General features: G+C 39.8%; 1 protein-coding gene across 1 annotated transcript in view; it reads right to left on the bottom strand.

Moving 5' to 3' along the window:
• Positions 1 to 18955, bottom strand: part of LOC114246040 (carbohydrate sulfotransferase 11) — a 39562-nt gene that overhangs the window by 11477 nt on the left and 9130 nt on the right. Inside the window, exon 3 of the mRNA XM_028178418.2 lies at positions 14921 to 15125. Within this exon, the coding sequence (XP_028034219.2) occupies positions 14921 to 15125 (205 nt within the window). The remainder of the gene's footprint in view (positions 1 to 14920; positions 15126 to 18955) is intronic.

Below are 18955 nucleotides of genomic sequence, written 5' to 3' on the forward strand. Positions count from 1 at the left end.
TGTAATGAAAGCCGTTTAACAGACTGACATATTTCGTACTAGGGGCCACCGGGAGAATGTGTATGGTACAGTGAAAATCTTCTTTTTCAAACGACGCTTGACAAGGCTTACGCGGTATTACACAATTTCAATAGTCGCTGAGTTTTAACCTTCTACTGTCCATATACTCCTGTTACCTCTTAACATTACGTAGATGTAAGTAAGCTCCTTTGTGCAATGTACAGATTGCACGCAATGCCAACAGTCGCATCCAATGGAGGAACATCGCTCGACGTACGGCTGCCTTATTACTACTGGTGGTTAGACCTCTTGTGAGTCCGCGCGGGTAGGTACCACCACCCTGCCTATTTCTGCCGTGAAGCAGTAATGCGTTTCGGTTTTGGAGGGTGGGGCAGCCGTTGTAACTATACTTGAGACCTTAGAACTTATATCTCAAGGTGGGTGGCGCATTTACGTTGTAGATGTCTATGGGCTCCAGTAACCACTTAGCATCAGGTGGGCTGTGAGCTCGTCCATCCATCTAAGCAATAAAAAAAAAATAAAAAAAGATGTCTATGGGCTCTAGTAACCACTTAACACCAGGTGGGCTGTGAGCTCGTCCACTCATATAAGCAATAAAAATAAATAAAAAAAAACGAGTGGCGACGACGAGACCTAACCCTGTCCATCGATAGCCACGACTACTCAGCCAAAAGTATCCGACTAGGAACAAGAAAGCTCCTCTGACATAATCATATCATTCTGTGCACCAGCTGCCTTAGCCAGGATGATTAGACATTGTTCACTACATCATTTCATAGATAAAGTATTCCAAAATATATTTTTTTGTAAATAAATATAATCTTTACTTGTTTAATTTATGACGTGTCGATTTTAATAATTTATTTCCATTTTCATATTACTGCAATATATGTTTGACCAAGTGTTAGGACAAGTGTAGTCGAACAACAACGGCTACCTTTAAATTTATTGAAATTAAAAAATATTTTATGTGTGTCGTATTCATTAAGATTCGAGCAGAAAACGTCACAGCAATGGTTCTCAATTGTAAGGAGTTTTTTTTTATAACTGTAGATAGGCAATCCACCTCGTGGTTCATTTGGGTATTGTGGTCAAGATCTTCTCAGTAGGGTCGCGACTCCGATCTGGTGGTTAATTCTACGAAGCACTGCTCTTGCTAAGGCTAGTGTTAGCAAATTCTCTCAAGTTGAGCCGTGAGCTCACCTTGTCGTCCACGAGAAGCTGGAATAGCCTTAAGCTACTAACAAATAGGTAGGGGGAAAAGTGGTTACCGTATTTCATAGGTTCATAAGTTCACCACGTGAATGCCGCCACCCACGTTCAAATAGTACGTAGGAGATTCAATTTTATCATATGACGGTTATCCATTACCGAAAGCATGAAAGAAAGGAGAAGTCTGGACCAACGCAGAACGGTGGTAGCTACTCATACGATCTCATAATACGCCCTGCTATCAGTAACTGCGCAAATTTTTAACAGCATTACCAGAGACGATTACCAAGATATCTAGAGGTATCGGAGATACGCTCTGTATCAGCGAACCGAATGGGATTGAAAATTGAAATGATGACATTGATACTCCTAATAACATTATTTGAATTACCAAATAATAATTACTAGATAACATATTCAGAGCAAACTAAGCTTGTACCACTGATGAGTTGTACCATGACGGGTGAGTATGGTTCGGTAGAAAGTCACTGGAAGCCACTGTTATTTAGAAACAATACGGGATTCGCATCCCACTAAATGTCTTTATATTCATTCCTAATCAGAACAGAATCACATAAAGATATGCAGAATGAGATAGAGCACCTCATATTATTATATAAGCCTGGGACCAACATAATTAATATTAACAGGTTATTTCTGCACGTTTAATGGAATACAATGAAACTCCTCCGATCAAAGAGCACATTAACCAGTCATAATATATTCCAGTTTCTTTAGTGACACTCGTACCTACAGACACAGTCTAAGAATCAACAGCTGTATTTATTACACCGGCAACATAAAAGGAATGAATATTTATGACCCAAGGCGATCGCCGCATTACGGTGTAGCTAATTTAACTAGTTTTTGCGTAATGTCGCCAAGTTATTTGATTATATGAATTCGTCATCGCGTCATGTGCATTCCAAATACACAAACTTCACGAAGGTAATTAGCGTGCAAGTTCCTAAAATAGCAAACGCAGTGTAGGTAGTGTCCATTTAGTGTTTTAAACGATATATTAGCCGTGGTTGTCGTCGTGGCCTAGAGGATAACGTATGGTGCATTCGTGTCGAGTGATGCGACTGTGCCGATGTTCGAATCCCGCAGAGAGGCATCAATTTTACTAGAGAAATACATACTTAAGACGTTTTTTTTTATTGCTTAGTTGGGTGGACGAGCTACAAAGACACGTACACGGTGGAAAACACGTTTTTTTATTTCTTAAATGGGTGAAAGAGCTCATAGCCCACCTGGTTTTAAGTGGTTACTGGAGCTCAAAGACATCTACAATGTAAATGCACCACCCATCTTGAGATATAAGTTCTAAGGTCTCAGTATAGTTACAACGGCTGCCCCGCCTTTCAAACCGAAACGCATTACTGCTTCACGACAGAAATAGGCAGGGTGGTGGTACCTACCCATGCGGACTCACAAGAGGTCCTACCATAAGTAATTACGCAAATTGTAATTAGACGTATTCACGAACGACTTCCACGTTGAATAAGTATTGTGTAATCAAATTAATAAATCGCAAAATTAATAAGTTTGCAATATTACTGGAGGTAACTTCAAGGCCTCACGAATAACCACTATTAACCTGCTTATTTCTCTTCTAAAATCTTGTATATAAAGCGTTTGGTAGCCGTAGTTTTTACATTTAATATTTCATCTTTAGGTTCAAATTCGATAACGAATTGATTGCTTCATCTGCAATTATAATTTTTTACTGAATACGAAACAGAATAACACGATTGCAAGGTCTCCAATTAAGATAATGATATAAACATTCTTTATAACTTTAAAAGATGATCGAGTTTATTTTGTTATGTCTATAAGACTATCGCGATACTTTATTAATTAAAAAGTAAAGGAAAGTTCTATGCTGTTAAATATTGCGTGCATATTCATTACACGAACAAGAATAATTCAGAAACATTGTTAAGTTGAGGAATGTGTGAAAATCTCTTGACTGCGAAGCAAATGTTCCCGCAATACCAAACTCTTATAAATGTCCAAGCAAACTTGTATGTAAACTTAATTTTAAAATGGCGCGAATCCGATGGGCTGATGATTTTAAAGTACACAATATATTGTTTGTTCATGTCAGAACATAACGTTTGCATTTTTTTTGTGTTGATGGCAACAAGACATGAAGAACACGACGGTAGTGCATCGTCATATTTCATTTATACATTTTATTTTATACTAGCGACCCGCCCTCGCTTCGCTTCGGAAACATTAAATTTTATTATTGATAGGCGAAGCCCGCCATGTTGCGCGCGGTACGACAATAACTCCGGGTGACGCCGGGGGGCGAAGCTAGTCTAAAAAAAAGTAGCCTAAGTTACTCCTTATATCATCAGCTACCTATTAGTGAAAGTCTCATCAAAATCGGTCCAGCCGTTCCAGAGACTAGCCGGAACAGACAGACAGACAAAAATTGTAAAAAAAAATTATTTTGGTGTATGTACCGTATATATATTCATTCATATGCATGTAGTAAAAAGCGGTTATTTCAATACTACAAACAGACACTCTAATTTTATTTATATGTATAGATTACTACCAACGTAGCAAACAGTGTTAAGCGGAATTTAAGCACAACACGCGAATGCTACAACGCACTTAGGCAAACGAAGCCAAACTCTCAATTACAGTTGAATAAAAAAATACTGTATGGGTAAATTTTTGTGATTCATTTCATCTTTCGAAATATTAAAAGTCATTGGAATCGAGCTATTCTTGCATATTTCGAAACAGTCTTTCAAGGCCTTCCAATTAAGGATTCCGTCGACGAAAAAAAAAAAAAAAAACACATCCCATCAATCCGAATACCGTTTCAGCAGTGCGTTCTGCGAATTGATAGTGATTAACGCGATATACCCGTGTTTTAGAATAAATTCTGTTTTTAGATAGATTCCAGGAACTTCACAACCACAAACAACTTGATATTTTGTTTATTCAAACGATTCCTGGAGTTATGAAACTTTGTAATGCAAACATAATTATTGCCTATATAGTTTCACGAGATTGTTGTTATTCTGAATTCAACATTCCCAAACTACTGCTGCAAATATGAATGCTATAATTTCCAAACTACTGCTGCAAATATGAATGCTATATTTTTTTTGGAACGATTTTCCGTATGGGACGATGCGGATGGGTACCCTAACCGGAAAAAACGTCCGTAACGTAAGATTTTTATTAGTAATGTACACACGGTGTACGACTTAATTTTGTAATAACTTACAAAAAATAAAATATTTTTATTATATATTGTTTATAAATCATTGTGAATAACATAAAGTTAATAACTTTATAAAGTAGTTTTTTTTGGCAATAAAAAAACACGTGTGGCACTCGGAGACTGCCGCGGTAAAGCTATTGCATAGCATTTTTTATCAACTTATGACAATAATAATTTAATATTAAAACAATAAAATAAGACCACGCTATACATATTTATAAACATTAACTGTCCCCTTCACACTCATAACCTAGACCGCGCGAGGGAGAGATAGGCAGACTTTTCACGATGTGCATGCGGCAGTGGGACGTCACGCTTATTCACAAGCACTACACAAGCGCAACGTGTGAATGTGTTGAACGCGAGCTACATAGTAGGCGTAGTGGGGGTGTAAGGTTATTTTCGTTACGGAATTTCTTGATTAAGTCGCCGCGCTCGCTCAAGGCCCGCGATAGAAGCTATGCAATAGCTTAAAAATCATAATCAAAAATGTATACCCGAATAATTATTTTCTTTATACCTCGAATAGAACTTATGTTTACCTATAATACAAAATGCAACTGAAGGTCACATTTTATAGTCTAAGAACGATACGAAAGAGAAACGGCAACAATACATCGTCACCGATAAACTAGCGGTCGGTAAAAAAGTGTCAGAGGTCGCTCAAACATAGCAGGGTCCGATATCGTCGGCGATATTATCGTTATCGTGGCAACAAATAAAAAAAAATTCGCTTTCATTATCTTTTTGGTGAATATTGACTGTTCTTAGTTTTTTGTGATATCGGCACTTAAATTTTAGTGAATACGAATATAAATATTTGGATAACTTAAAAACTGCAATCTTAAAAGGACGAAATCGCGCCTACGACATCTTAATAATATATAATAATAAAAACAATAATATTTTTAAAATTTGTATTTTAATATAAAGAAAATTGTATAATTAATAGGGTTTTCAATAAATATACACAGTTTGATAATGATAATATTAAACGTTCGGAAATCAGAAATCTTGGGGCTCATCTAATGTCTAAACGAACGGGCGGTAGTTCTTTTGACGTTCAACAAGTATGTACTTTCATTTATGTTGAATAAAAATTTAATGATTTTGATTTTTGATTTTATCACACACCACATACACATACAAAATATTCATACTTACTATCATCAAATATGTACACAATATGTAATTTACTTATGAACGATATTTTTCAGTATCAATGTATTTTAAAATTCATTATAGATGATATGGTTTCAATTGATAATATTCCACGTGGGAGTGAATAATATTTCAAAACTTTTTGGTTTGTTTCGTGGTATTGCTGATGTCGATGAGTGACCGTAACCACTTAGCATCAAGGTCGGCAGACCTCAAAAATAATAAAAATAAAACTGCCAAGAATCGGCGGTCATCATCAAATTATCGTGTTTCCAATTTCAAAATTGCTATTACCTATCAGATTTGATACTTGGCCTTAAGCGTAGTCAGAAAGAAACTCACTAATGTTGAATTCTCTTGGGCGATGAATGTTTTTTATTATTTTTAATGAATGGAAATTTTTCACAACTTTGTATAATTTAAGCATGGGACACAAGGAGAGACGACTTGCGCTCATAACAAACAACTAACCACCTATTGCGTATTAGTTACAAGTTGAAGGTTATTAATCTTATTAGTGTTGGGAATAACCGCTATTTCTAAAGTGTGTGACATGTATTTTTTTATTATTCGCATGGCACTAAAAATTTCTTAACCATTCGTGTCTGAATAAGTCGGGTTTGTTTTAAATCAAGAAGACCTTGCTTTCAATGTGTTTGGGGCTGTGAAGAAATGCCAATTTTCGTGGAAACTATAAAATAATTTCTTCAGTAGCATTAACATTTTTAATGGAAGGTGATTGTTCAATCCGTACTTCACTATCACTACATAGTATAAAACAAAGTCGCTTTCTCTGTCCCTATATCCTTATGTATGCTTAAATCTTTAAAACTACGCAACGGATTTTGATGCGGTTTTTTTTAATAGATAGAGTGGTTGAAGAGGAGGGTTTATATGTATAATAACGTCCATTAAATAGTGAAGAATTCAATAATAAATTACAGTTTTCGAAGCGAAGCGAGGGCGGGTCGCTAGTAAGAAATAAATAATTTGTTTTTTTTTAATTCACGACCCAATTAGTAAACCGTATAACCATGCCATACACTACAGTAACAAAAGCTATGTGATTGGGCTGCATTTTAAACTATGATTGCGATGATTTAATACGAAATTAAAAAGAAATCAACGTTGGAAATATACACATACGATTTGGCTTCAAAACGCACAATCAGGGGTTATTTAAAAATTATAATTTCTCAGTTTATTTAGTTATTACTTTATAAACGAAATAATTTACGTAACATTTATTCTGAGTTCATTCCTAAAACTATTATTTTGTTTTCGAAATAATCTTTCATTTTCCTAATGATTCCAAGAATTAATGTTTTTTTTTTTTCATAATACGTACTTACATTTTTATGTACAAGGGTTTCGATGACAAAAAATTGTAATTGGGGCTTAGGATACACTTTGGGGTTCTACGAGTGACTCCAGCGATTTGATAATGCTAAAGAATATACTAAAGCAAATATCAAACGCACCATAGTTTTTTCATTTGTCCTGATGTATTTTGATAAATGATCTGCCATTGATAAAGGACAAAGAATCGCTCCTTCTTGATAATTGCTGAAGTGATTTGCAAATCATCCCAATCTCTTGTATGACTACTCATTATATCTGAGAGTACGTGCCAGGCAAAGAATTGGCGGGGCTTCTTTGACTAGGACAGTCAGAACAAGTGTCCATTGAAAAGAAATTATTAGTTTGTAGTTTTAAATTGACCATGGAAGTGGCCACGGCTTTTAAAATATCTTTCAAAATATACCACTATGCTTATGATTACGATCGTAGACTTCTGTGTTATTGAGAGCAAACATAGAAATTCTTGTAGTCACAAAGCATGGAGTGGTTTTGATACGTAATGGACGCGTGGGATTCATTTATGTACATAATAATATATCATTTCAGATGTATGTCCATAGAATTTACTTATGATTATTTGTATAGAATGATAAATTTGAGAGACATGCAAAACGCTCACAAAATTTATGCATATACAAATTTTGTTTCTATAACTTTAAAAATAATGATTTGTCAGTAAAAAATCATATTTCAAAGACAACAGCAGAGCTATGCGCTGACGTGATTGGTCGAGCAGGTTGAATCGCGCCATAGGTTGAGCGCAACGCGCGATTTCTAAATTACGTCACAACACACCTCTATAATTATATTATTATATCAATCAGGTTATGGGCATACTTTTTTAAGCTTTCTTACGTCATTTCAGAAACTGATATATTTTGGTGCTCTTTTTACTGCACACATTGGTGTACAGGAAAGCGCTTATGAAACATGCTAACCCATAAACACAACCCACCGAGTTTCTCGCCGGATCTTTTCAGTTTTTTCGGGTGGTAGGACTCCTTGTGAGTCCGCACGGGTAGGTACCACCGCCCCGCCAATTTCTGTCGTGAAGCAGTAATGCGTTTCGGTTTGAAGGGTGGGGAAGCCGTTGTGACTATACTGAGACCTTAGAACTATATCTCAAGGTGTGTGGCGCATTTTAAGTTGTAGATGTCTATGGGCTCCAGTAACCACTTAACACCAGATGGGCTGTGAGATCGTCCACAGATCTAAGCAAAAAAAAAAAAAGGTGTGTCGCGTTTCAGATCCGGCGGATCCGGTCGTAGGTTTTGCGAAGTAATGCTCTTACTAGGGTTAGTATTAGCAACGTCGCCATGTTTGAACCCCGTGAGTTTACCCGGAGAATCTGCAGAAATAGGCGGGGTGGTGGTACCTACCGGCGCGGATTCACAAGAGGTCCTACCACCAGTAAAAATCATCTATTATGTTACATTAGTCCTAAAGAAAGAACAAAAAAAAAAACTAGTTTTAAATTAGCAATAATTGCCGCTTTTTGGTAGTTTGTTGACGTGCAGAGCGTCCTGCAAGTTACCCACCCGAAATTCTCACACGGACGCTGCTCGGTTAAATAAACAGGTTTTTAATTTCAGATTCAATTTTTAAAGTCGTCCTGGCCTAATGGATAAGACGTCCGATGCATTTGTATCTTGCAATGCACTGTTGTTCGAATCCCGCCGGCGCCGGCGGGGGTACCGATGTTTCTAATGAAATACGTACTTATCCTTCACAATTTACTTCCACGGTGAAGGAATAATATCGTGTAATAAAAACCAGACCGGCAAAATTATAATGTGCGTAATTACTAGTGGTAGGACCTCTTGTGAGTCCGCACGGGTATGCACCACCACCCTGCCTATTTCTGCTGTGAAGCAGTAATGCGTTTCGGTTTGATGGGTGGGGCAGCCGTTGTAACTGAGACCTTAGAACTCATACCACTCATATCTCAAGGTGGGTGGCGGCATTTACGTTATATATGTCTATGGGCTCCGGTAACCACTTAACACCAGGTGGGCCGTGAGCTCGTCCACTCATATACGCAATAAATAAATAAAAAATATGAAATTAAATTTTGTAAATATCAAATTCAATAAAAAATACATGATACTTAATTGACATGTTTTAAGTTTTCTTCTTTTTTTGTTTTTAGTTTTGTTAATTTAAAAAAAAATAATAAAAAAATTCTTATCTTGGAATAGACATTGAATTTGATATTTACAAAATTGAATTTGATATTTCCAAAATTGAGTTTGATGTTAATATTGAGCTATGACATTCCAATATATTGAAAGTATTGTCGTCAGTCAGTACATTTTTTTTTTTTTTTTTTTTTTTTTTCCACAGGAGAAAATCGCCGGATCCCCACCCGCGCGGCAGGTGGGGTATGTGGGAGTTGAACCTCACTAAAAACTCCTGCCGCTCACAACCGGCGCCCTACCTCGGACCGGGCCGGAGCCCAGTCGGGGCTATTGAAACGGCGGGACAGGGTTGACGCAGAGCACATTACATCCATCCCACCGTCCCACGGACGCCGGACCGGTGGCCGCCAGCGACACGACCACCGGTTCCCTCGTTCAGCGGGCCGAGAGCCCGCTTTGATGGCGCCGCGTTACAACTTCCCCCAGAGCGGTCGGGGGAACGCGGTCTACCATCACCCGGCTTCCTATTGCGGGTGAGCGTGCAGAGCACGCCACCCCACGTCTGGGTCCCTCCCCGCACAAAACGGGTGGGACCCCTAGCTCTTAGGGGGCCAGGTCACGGATACGACCCCGGTCCCGACCCCCTGCTCGGCGGCGGCGGGTTTCTGCGTAGTGAGGAGAGCTTTCCCTCACTCGCCCCGCCGCCTCCTTCTGCGAGATGGTGCACTCGCAGAAGTCGAGCATAGCCTTCCATGACTCATCGCTGCCAAGCATCGACGCCACGACGCCAGGCAGCGACAAGTCAGGTCCTATCTTTGCGACCAGGACACGGCGCTGCACCTCCTAAGCGGGGCAGACAGCGAGCGTATGCTCCGCCGTGTCCAGGTCGTGTCCACAATGGTGACACCTCGTCGTCGGCTCAGCCCCTATCCGGCGCAGGTACTTCCCGAAGCATCCGTGCCCGGTCAGCACCTGCACCAGACGAAAGGTGAGACGTCCTTCGCCACGATTCACCCAGTCATCAAAGACCGGGTAAACCGCCTCGACGGTCCGTAGCCCCCACGTGGGGTTGGCCAATCGCCTCGACCACGACTCGAGCACGGACCGCCGAGAATGGGCCTTCCGCGCCCGCAGCTCACCTTCGGGGAGACGCGCCACGCCCCGAGCACGAAGTTCGCTGCGCCACCGATAGTCGGCAGCGAGCGACTCCGCCTCCAGCTCCCATGGCGGCGTCCCCGCCAAAACACACGCCGCCTCGAAGGAGACGGTGCGATATCCGCGAATGACCCTGATGGCAACGGTGCGCTGCGGCCGGCGCAGGAACCGAGCCATAGTGGCCCGGTTGCGCGGCTCAGCCCACACAGGTGCACCGTACAGGGCCATCGATCGCACCACCCCCGCGTAGAGGCGGCGCACAACCTGATCCGGTCCACCAATATTCGGGAGCAGCCGGCTCAAAGAACCGGCCGTCCCCATCAATCGGGGGACCAGCTCCGCAAAGTGAGCACGAAAAGCCCACCGGCTGTCCAACACGAGGCCGAGGTACTTCAACTGCACCCCGACCCCTATCCGGACGCCTCCAACCACGATGTGGGTGTCAACTGGTGGCGCCCTCCGCGGCCCGTGAAACCACAGAGCCTCGGATTTACTGAGCGCCACGTCGAGACCCAGCCTCCCTATCCTTCCGACGACGAGGGCCACTCCCGCTGTGGCGAGACGGGCAGACTCCCTAAAATCATCCCCCCGGGCCACGACCAACGTGTCGTCCGCGTAACAAATAACGCGGAGGCCCGGGAGGAGGGCGCCCCTCAGCACCCAGTCGTACCCGATATTCCACAAGAGGGGGCCGAGAACCGACCCCTGCGGAACACCACGCACGACCGGAAAACGATGAAGGGTCCCACCGTACCCGGTCAGTCAGTACATTAGCAAATTTTCGGGATAAACAGACGTCATGAAGTTGAACGTATGAATAATGTTGAAAAATTCCATTACTTAAATAGATCATGTAACTATAAAAAACATTATGAGCGTCTTAAATACAGTAGATTGGGGGGAATAGAAACGAGATAGAATAGCGACAAATCTGGGATGTCACAATACTTTTGTTGAGTTGTTAGATTTAACTTTGTTGAACTGAAAATGACTTTTATTTAGTGCATCAAGAATATTAAATAGTTTAATTTAGTCATCAAAGTTTTGTAACTCGTTAAAGATATTAAAAAGTTAATTAATAGTGCCAGCCCTATCGAAAAACTCTATTGTCCCCATACGTAACCTGATTCACCCCAAAGCCAAGGTGAATCGGGTTAAGCTAGTTTTTTCAGTTTTTGGGTATATTTTGTAATGAACTATGTATAATAACGCATCGTATATAAAAATTTAAGCCTCCGGAACCATTTAAATCTCAATTTTATTGGTATTACCCTAAGAAAAACCATTGAAAATTTGTGTTGGATTTGGAAAGGGGCCCGATTCCCTCTAATCTACGGTAGTGATTTTTTTTTTCATTATGCGGGAGATTAGCGAAATTTCAACGATTATCAATTTAACTGAAAGTCTTCAAGGAAAGAGATTTTTAAAATTTGGGCACTTTTGCGATCTGCGCGCCGTAATTCCATAAAGCCAGTTCCAAGAAATATGATAAGGCTTATATCCTGTTTTTTTATCCATTTTTAATAAATAAGTAATATTTTGTTACTAGCTATGACGGTGACTTCACTCGCGTAGTGGTCGTTTCGGAATGCATTTTTGAACTTAACAGTAGCGCAGTTCAGAAGACTAATAAAGCCATTTATCTTTTTTTCTACCTATACTGATGATAGCCTTGAGAGGCTATATCAGCTTTACCCTAACGTGTAAGTGAGCACTCGGGACTCAAACCGGAGGTGTTGCTAGCACTGGCCGTAACAGTAGTGCTTCCCAGAACCTACCATCGTATCGGAAACGCGACCCACTAAGGAGATTCGGCGAGAAACTCAGTGGGCCTATAGGTGAATTTACTCGCCGAGCCCTTCGTCGCAAGCGACGGGTTCGGCGAGTAAAAGCACTGCCATTTATCGATTGTTGTCGTAAACGCGCACAAACTTAAATAACTTTATGACTGACCGACTCGATGGTGCAGTAGTTAGCGCTCCTGACTGTGGTGCCAAGGGTCGTGGGTTCGATTCCCACATCGGGCAAACATTGTGTTATTAACAAGCTTGTTTGTTTTTTTATTATCTATACATGTATTTATTTAAACGTATTAAAAGTATGTTTTTCAGTTTCTGGTAACTATAACACAGGGAATCCTAAATTGGAGCTATATGACCGTGAGATTTTTCCCCAGTTATTTATCTTATACCTTTAAACGAGCAATTCTTGTAAATTAATATATACTTATATAATCTGAATCTCGGAAACGGCTCCAACGATTTTCATAAAATTTAATATACAGGGGATTTCGGGGGCGATAAATCGATCTAGCAACGATTTATTTTCAGAAAATGTTGTTTTATTCGTGTTTTCAATAATCAACTCTTTCCGACATCTATTGGCGAATAATAATACTATTTTTCTTAATTGAGGGCAACTAACCTCTTTAAAGACACAACAAGATGGCGTTATAAAAAAAAAAAATCATCATCTAGTTTATATTAAATGAAGTTATTTTTAGGCACTTAAAGCCGTTAAACTTTCAAGGTAAAGCGATAGTAACAGTAGTGGTGATAGTATATATTTTAAACCAACACTCACATCCATAACTCGAACTCAAAGCCCAACGAAACAAGATACACCATACATGCGCATACAAGCATTTAGTTTATAATTAGTAATCGGTATTTAAATGAAATAACGATATATAGTTACATTTTGATAACGTTTTGTTATTACTCACTGTAACGGGAAGTGCTACTGATAATATTTTATTTTAATTCAGTACATTTTTAAAGCAACCGAAATTTGCAGTAGGTACAATTTTAAGTATATATTTTTTTGGCTATCTAATCGCCGGTAGCGTAAGGGGCTATTCCAGATACGCCCGGATGGATAGATAGGTGAGCTCACGGGCTTAATCTGAGAGAATTTGCTAAAAGTACCCCTAATAAGAGCAGTGCTTCGCAGAATCTACCACCGATTCGGAATCGCTAGGAAGATCCTGTAGCCGGTGGCCTAGATTAAAATAATTACTGTTCAAGACGAAATAAAATCCTATGTCCTATATAATGATGGTTTATTTGTTATGTTTATTTTAATTTGATATCATGTATCATTCTAGCCAGGACCGTTATAATGGTTTTTATTCAGTTAATCCATTTGTGACGTATGTAAAAAAAAAACTTGTCAGATGGAGTGATTGGTTTATCAGTCACTCTTAGGCATTGCGTAACCGCTAATCTTTTTAATCATCATCATTCATCATTCTTTCCTATTACCCTCTGCTGGGGTGTAGGGCTCGAATCAAATTTTTCCATTTATATCGGTCTTGGGCAGTCTGTTCTAGCTCCTCCCACGTCATGCCCAAGACCCCTAGCTCCTGCTCCACCGAGCGACGCCAAGTTGTTCTGGGGCGGCCTCTCTTCCTTTTTAATCAACTCCTATTAAAACAATTCAGTAAAAAAAAATGTTTCGTCTCACCCACTTGATTCTACAAATCAACTAGCAGCTTGTCTCGGTTTATTTTTATTGTGCGATGCGCTAACATCTTGAACATAAGCCGTTACTATTCAGTAGAGGCCGCGACAACAACACTGTTCAAAAAGCTCCAAGCGAACGACCTTTTAAGCCGGCCCTTCAAAAATCGAAACGCATGAATAGTTTGCAACAGTAACACGCATAGATATGGTGATATCAAGGCGCGTGTGGGTAAAAACATTACTGATCACGCATTTTATTGTTTGCTTAGATACTGCTCGTTCACATATCCACCGGGATATGTGAACGAGCAGTATCTAGGCGTTTTAGGCAGCTCTTCACGAAGCCACACACCGGTGTGGCTTCGTGAAGAGCTGCCTAAAACGGTACTTCTAATTGATACGGCGGGTCAGATAAACGTTCGGACTATAATGTTTTGTGTTTAATTCGACGCAGCAATTTCATTTTCTAAAGATACAAAAATCGGCATGGAGAAGTATCGAGTAGATTTCTGGCCATCGGCATTGTTGGCATAGGCTCGCAAAATAAATCTGCCTTGCCACGTAATGGACCGTTATCATAAAAGGGTGTTTTTGAACTTATTATTAACTAGCCGACCCGGCAGACTTCGTAGTATTTTAATCGATAAATAAAAGACCTAAACTTTTGTATAAAATAAACTTTAAACAAACAAAAGGAATCCGTCCGATGGGGGACACATCAAAGGGAAAACAAAATTGTTATTTTTATTAAATTTCGAGCATTTTCATATTTATCTTACTGGTGGTAGGACCTCTTGTGAGTCCGCATGGGTAGGTACCACGGCCCTGCCTATTTCTACCGTGAAGCAGTAATGCATTTCGGTTTGACGGGTGGGGTAACCGTTGTAGCTATTCTGAGATCTTAGAACTTATATCTCAGGGTGGATGGCGGACTTACGTTGTAGATGTCTATGGGCTCCAGTAACTACTTAACACCAGGTGGGGTTGTGAGCTCGTCCACTCATCTAAGCAAAAAAAAGATATATCTACCTTTTAAACCTTCTATGGACTTCCACAAATAATTCAAGACCAAAATTAGTCAAATCGGTCCGTTCTCGAGTTTTAGCGAGACTAACGATTCATTTTTATATATATAGATTATCAAGAAAAAAACTTACCAACTAATGTGTATTTTATTTGACACGGATGGCAGAGATCGGTGATCGGCTGCCAGTGTTCGTTGTTGACGACATCGGCCAACTCCTCCGATTTGTTCGTCAGGAACATGGCGAATTCTTTGAAAGTGACATCATTGCCAAATTCAAGGGACTGGTTTGAGGGGTTCTCGCGGTACGTTTTTATTATGCGCCTTCCAACGTGTTCCTGTAATAAAACCTCTTTTATTATGGTGTTGTTTTTTGCCATTAACAATATTTGTTTTTGTTCGTTTCCTGTATTACAATGCTCTTTGCACCTGGGATTAGCCGATGGTTCAGGAAATCAAACCAAAAAAAACACAATAAAGTTGAATTGTATAATATACATGAGTTTTTAGAGTTACAGATTCCCGATCCTGCGGATAGAATGGAAAGCAGTCGACGTCGCCCCAAGCACGTCATCTCGGATCCTCCCGATCCACTAACGGTGCTTTTAGGTACCTCAAGCACCGGTCATCGTTCTAGTCGAACCTGTCGCTTGCGACGAAGGGCTCGTCGAGTAAATTAACCCTCAGACACAACCCACTGAGTTTCTCGCGGGATCTTCTCAGTGGGTCGCGTTTCCGATTCGGTGGTAGATTCTGCGAAGCACGGCTCCTGCTAGGGTTCGTGTTAGCAACGTCGTCAGGTTTGAGCCCCATGAGCTTACCTAATAGTTAAGGTTACGCTGACATAGCCTCTCAAGGCTCTCAGCTTGGGTAGGAAAAAAAATAGTAACAGCTCTAAATTAAGTAGTTTTAGAATATAATTTAAGTAATAATCTCGTAATCTGAACGATTGCGGTGCATCGACCATACCAAAACATGAACGAGAACCAGTATATTAAATTTTACATAGTACAATCCAAATGTAACTAGTCAGGTCATAAGTATTGTCACACAGTAAAAACTTTTCTTTTAGAATGCTGGCCACAAAAAAGTTTATTGAATTCGAATTTCGAATTGTTCATGAAAATAAAAATGTATACTTTTAGAATTTTACTCATTTTTAAATATGGAGTGGCGCTTAAAGAAGACCGTGTTGCAGTTATTGCGTTGCATCGTTGCGGTTACGCGCCAATTCAAATTTTTAACATACTGAAAAATTTGAATATAACCAAAAGATTCGTTTATCGTACCATCAAACGATACAATGAAGACTCAAGTGTAGATGACAGGTCAAGAAGTGGTCGCCCTCGGTCTGTTAGGACTCCAGCAGTGATATAAGCTGTGAAGGCGCGAATTCAAGGAAATCCCAAACGTAAGCAGAAACTGTTGGCCCTTCAGATGGGGTTAAGAAGACCCACGGTGAAAAGGGTGTTAAATGAAGACTTAGGGCTTCGGGCATATCGAAGAAAAACAGGACATCGTTTGAATGCTCGTCTAATGGACCTGAGACTGAAGAGATGCCGCGCTTTGTTGAAGCGGTACGCGGGAAAAAAATATCGGGAAATTCTTTTTTCGGATGAAAAAATTTTTACCGTAGAAGAGAGCTACAACAAACAAAATGATAAGGTGTACGCACACAGCAGTGAAGAAGCGAGCAACCGTATTCCGCGTGTCCAACGAGGTCATTTTCCATCCTCGCTCATGGTATGGTTGGGAGTTTCTTATTGGGGCTTAACAGAGGTACATTTTTGTGAGAAAGGTGTAAAAACGAATGCAGTTGTGTAGCAAAATGCAGTCCTGACGAACTTTGTGGAACCTGTTTCTCATACCATGTTCAATAACAGGCACTGGGTATACCAACAAGATACGGCGCCAGCTCATAGAGCGAAGAGCACACAAGACTGGCTGGCGGAGCGTGAAATCGACTTCATCCGGCACGAAGACTGGCCCTCCTCAGTCCAGATTTGAATCCGTTAGATTACAATATATGGCAACACTTGGAGGAAAAGGCGTGCTCAAAGCCTCATCCCAATTTGGAGTCACTCAAGACATCCTTGATTAAGGCAGCCGCCGATATTGACATGGACCTCGTTCGTGCTGCGATAGACGACTGGCCGCGCAGATTGAAGGCCTGTATTCAAAATCACGGAGGTGATTTCGAATAAACTTTAGTGTCATAAGAATCTATGTTTTGTTAAGTTCATTTTGGTATATGAATGGTTACATAATGAATAAACTTGTTTCAATTATTTTACATTAAACATGTGACAGAATTTATGACCTGATTAGGTATATTAAGGAATCAGTGATAGCTTTTAATATCATATTCAACCTGCAATTTTTCTCCCCTCCAAGTTCTTTTTGGGTGGACGAGCTCACAGCCCATCTGGTGTTAAGTAGTTACTGGAGCCCATAGACACCTACAACGCCAATGCGCCGCCCACTTTAAGATATAAGCTGTAAAGTCTCAGTACAGTTACAACGACTGCCCTGCCTTTCAAACCGAAACGCATTACTGCTTCACGGCAGAAATAGGCAGGGTGGTGGTATCTACCCGTGCGGACTCACAAGAGGTCTTACCACCAGTAATTCATCGTGTGTTCCCAGAAAACACACAATATTGCACTAGAGGACAGTAACTTTTATAATTATACTCCTAAATTTAAGGCACTGGAGAAATCAAATCCTCGAGAACAACTATCAGCTTAGCCGAAATCGGTAAGGAATGTATACAGATAAACCGATAGCAACTTATGCAAAGCTGGTATTCATAGTATGCTCCCAGCATTTTGGACGCCAGCTTGGCTTTGCCTTCCAAATGACTCCGAAATTATACGTGAGACCTTAGAACTTATATCTCAAGGTGGGTGGCGCATTTAAGTTGTGGATGTCTATGGGCTCCAGTAACCACTTCACACCAGGTGGGCTGTGAGCTCTAAGCAATCTAAGCAATTTAAAAAAAATAGTACATCAATATAGCATTTAATCTATTCAGTGTATCCGTCACAACCAGTTTCAATACAGTTATATGCATTTGAATGATAATAATTATAATAGTTTAAGTTAAGCTTAATATTAATAATATACGGAATACTTTAAAATCCGTGTTTGGATTGTATGATTTATGGTTACCAGAACTGAGGTAACTATAAATTTAACATGTTTTTTACATTTATCTAATCTATTATTTTAAACGAAAAATTCTTGTATACATTTACATATCAATGTTACATGCATCTCGGAAACGGGTATAGCTATGTGGGTCATGTTATGTATTTAAATATGATTTAGTTTTTAATTTCACATTTATTTTCAGTTCTAGGTGGTTTAAGGGTTTTTTCTTCCTAAAAACTAGTTTCCATGCATTATTGCATTGCACATTGGATGTTGCTCAACACTAAGATGATTTTAATATAAAATCCCATGCTTTTAAATGTTATCTATACACATAAAATGAAGTAAAATATCATAATGAATTAATATTACGATTCGATTATGAAAAAGTTTATGTTTTCTCATTTCTACCTAAATATTTATGTTTACTGCAAAAAAAAATATTTTTTATTGCCTAGATGGGTGGACGAGTTCACAGCCCACCTGGTGTGAAGTGGTTACTGGAGCCCATAGACATCTACGACGTAAATGCGCCACCTACCTTGAGACATAAGTTCTAAGGTCTCAAGTATAGTTACAGTTACAAATGTTGCAATAATGTGTTGTGATGGTACATATCACAACGGAATTCACTTACAATATTAATAGTAGGTATATTTTAAAATTGTCAGCGGCCTCGAAGTCCACAAGGAGCAACCATTTATTTTTGCTGAGATATTTGAGGCCGTCAGCGCAAAAGTGGCCTAAGCTTACCTGAGCTTACTATAGTAAGAACGGAGACAATGAGGTCTGAATTTACTTTTACACTGCCTTATAGGCAAAAACAAAACACGCATAAATAATGTTGACAAAGCCATCTGTTATCTATGGGCGAAATTAGGAATAAGCCGGTTTTGCACAAAATATATTATGTTTTAAATAAATTGCAATATAGTAGCGCCACGAATATAAAAAAATGTAGGATAGGCCACTTTTGTGCTGACGGCCTCATTTATAAGGACAGGCTCCACTGACA

The sequence above is a fragment of the Bombyx mandarina genome, chromosome 04, assembly GCF_030267445.1.
Source record: "Bombyx mandarina strain Sakado chromosome 04, ASM3026744v2".
Lineage (NCBI taxonomy): Eukaryota > Metazoa > Arthropoda > Insecta > Lepidoptera > Bombycidae > Bombyx > Bombyx mandarina.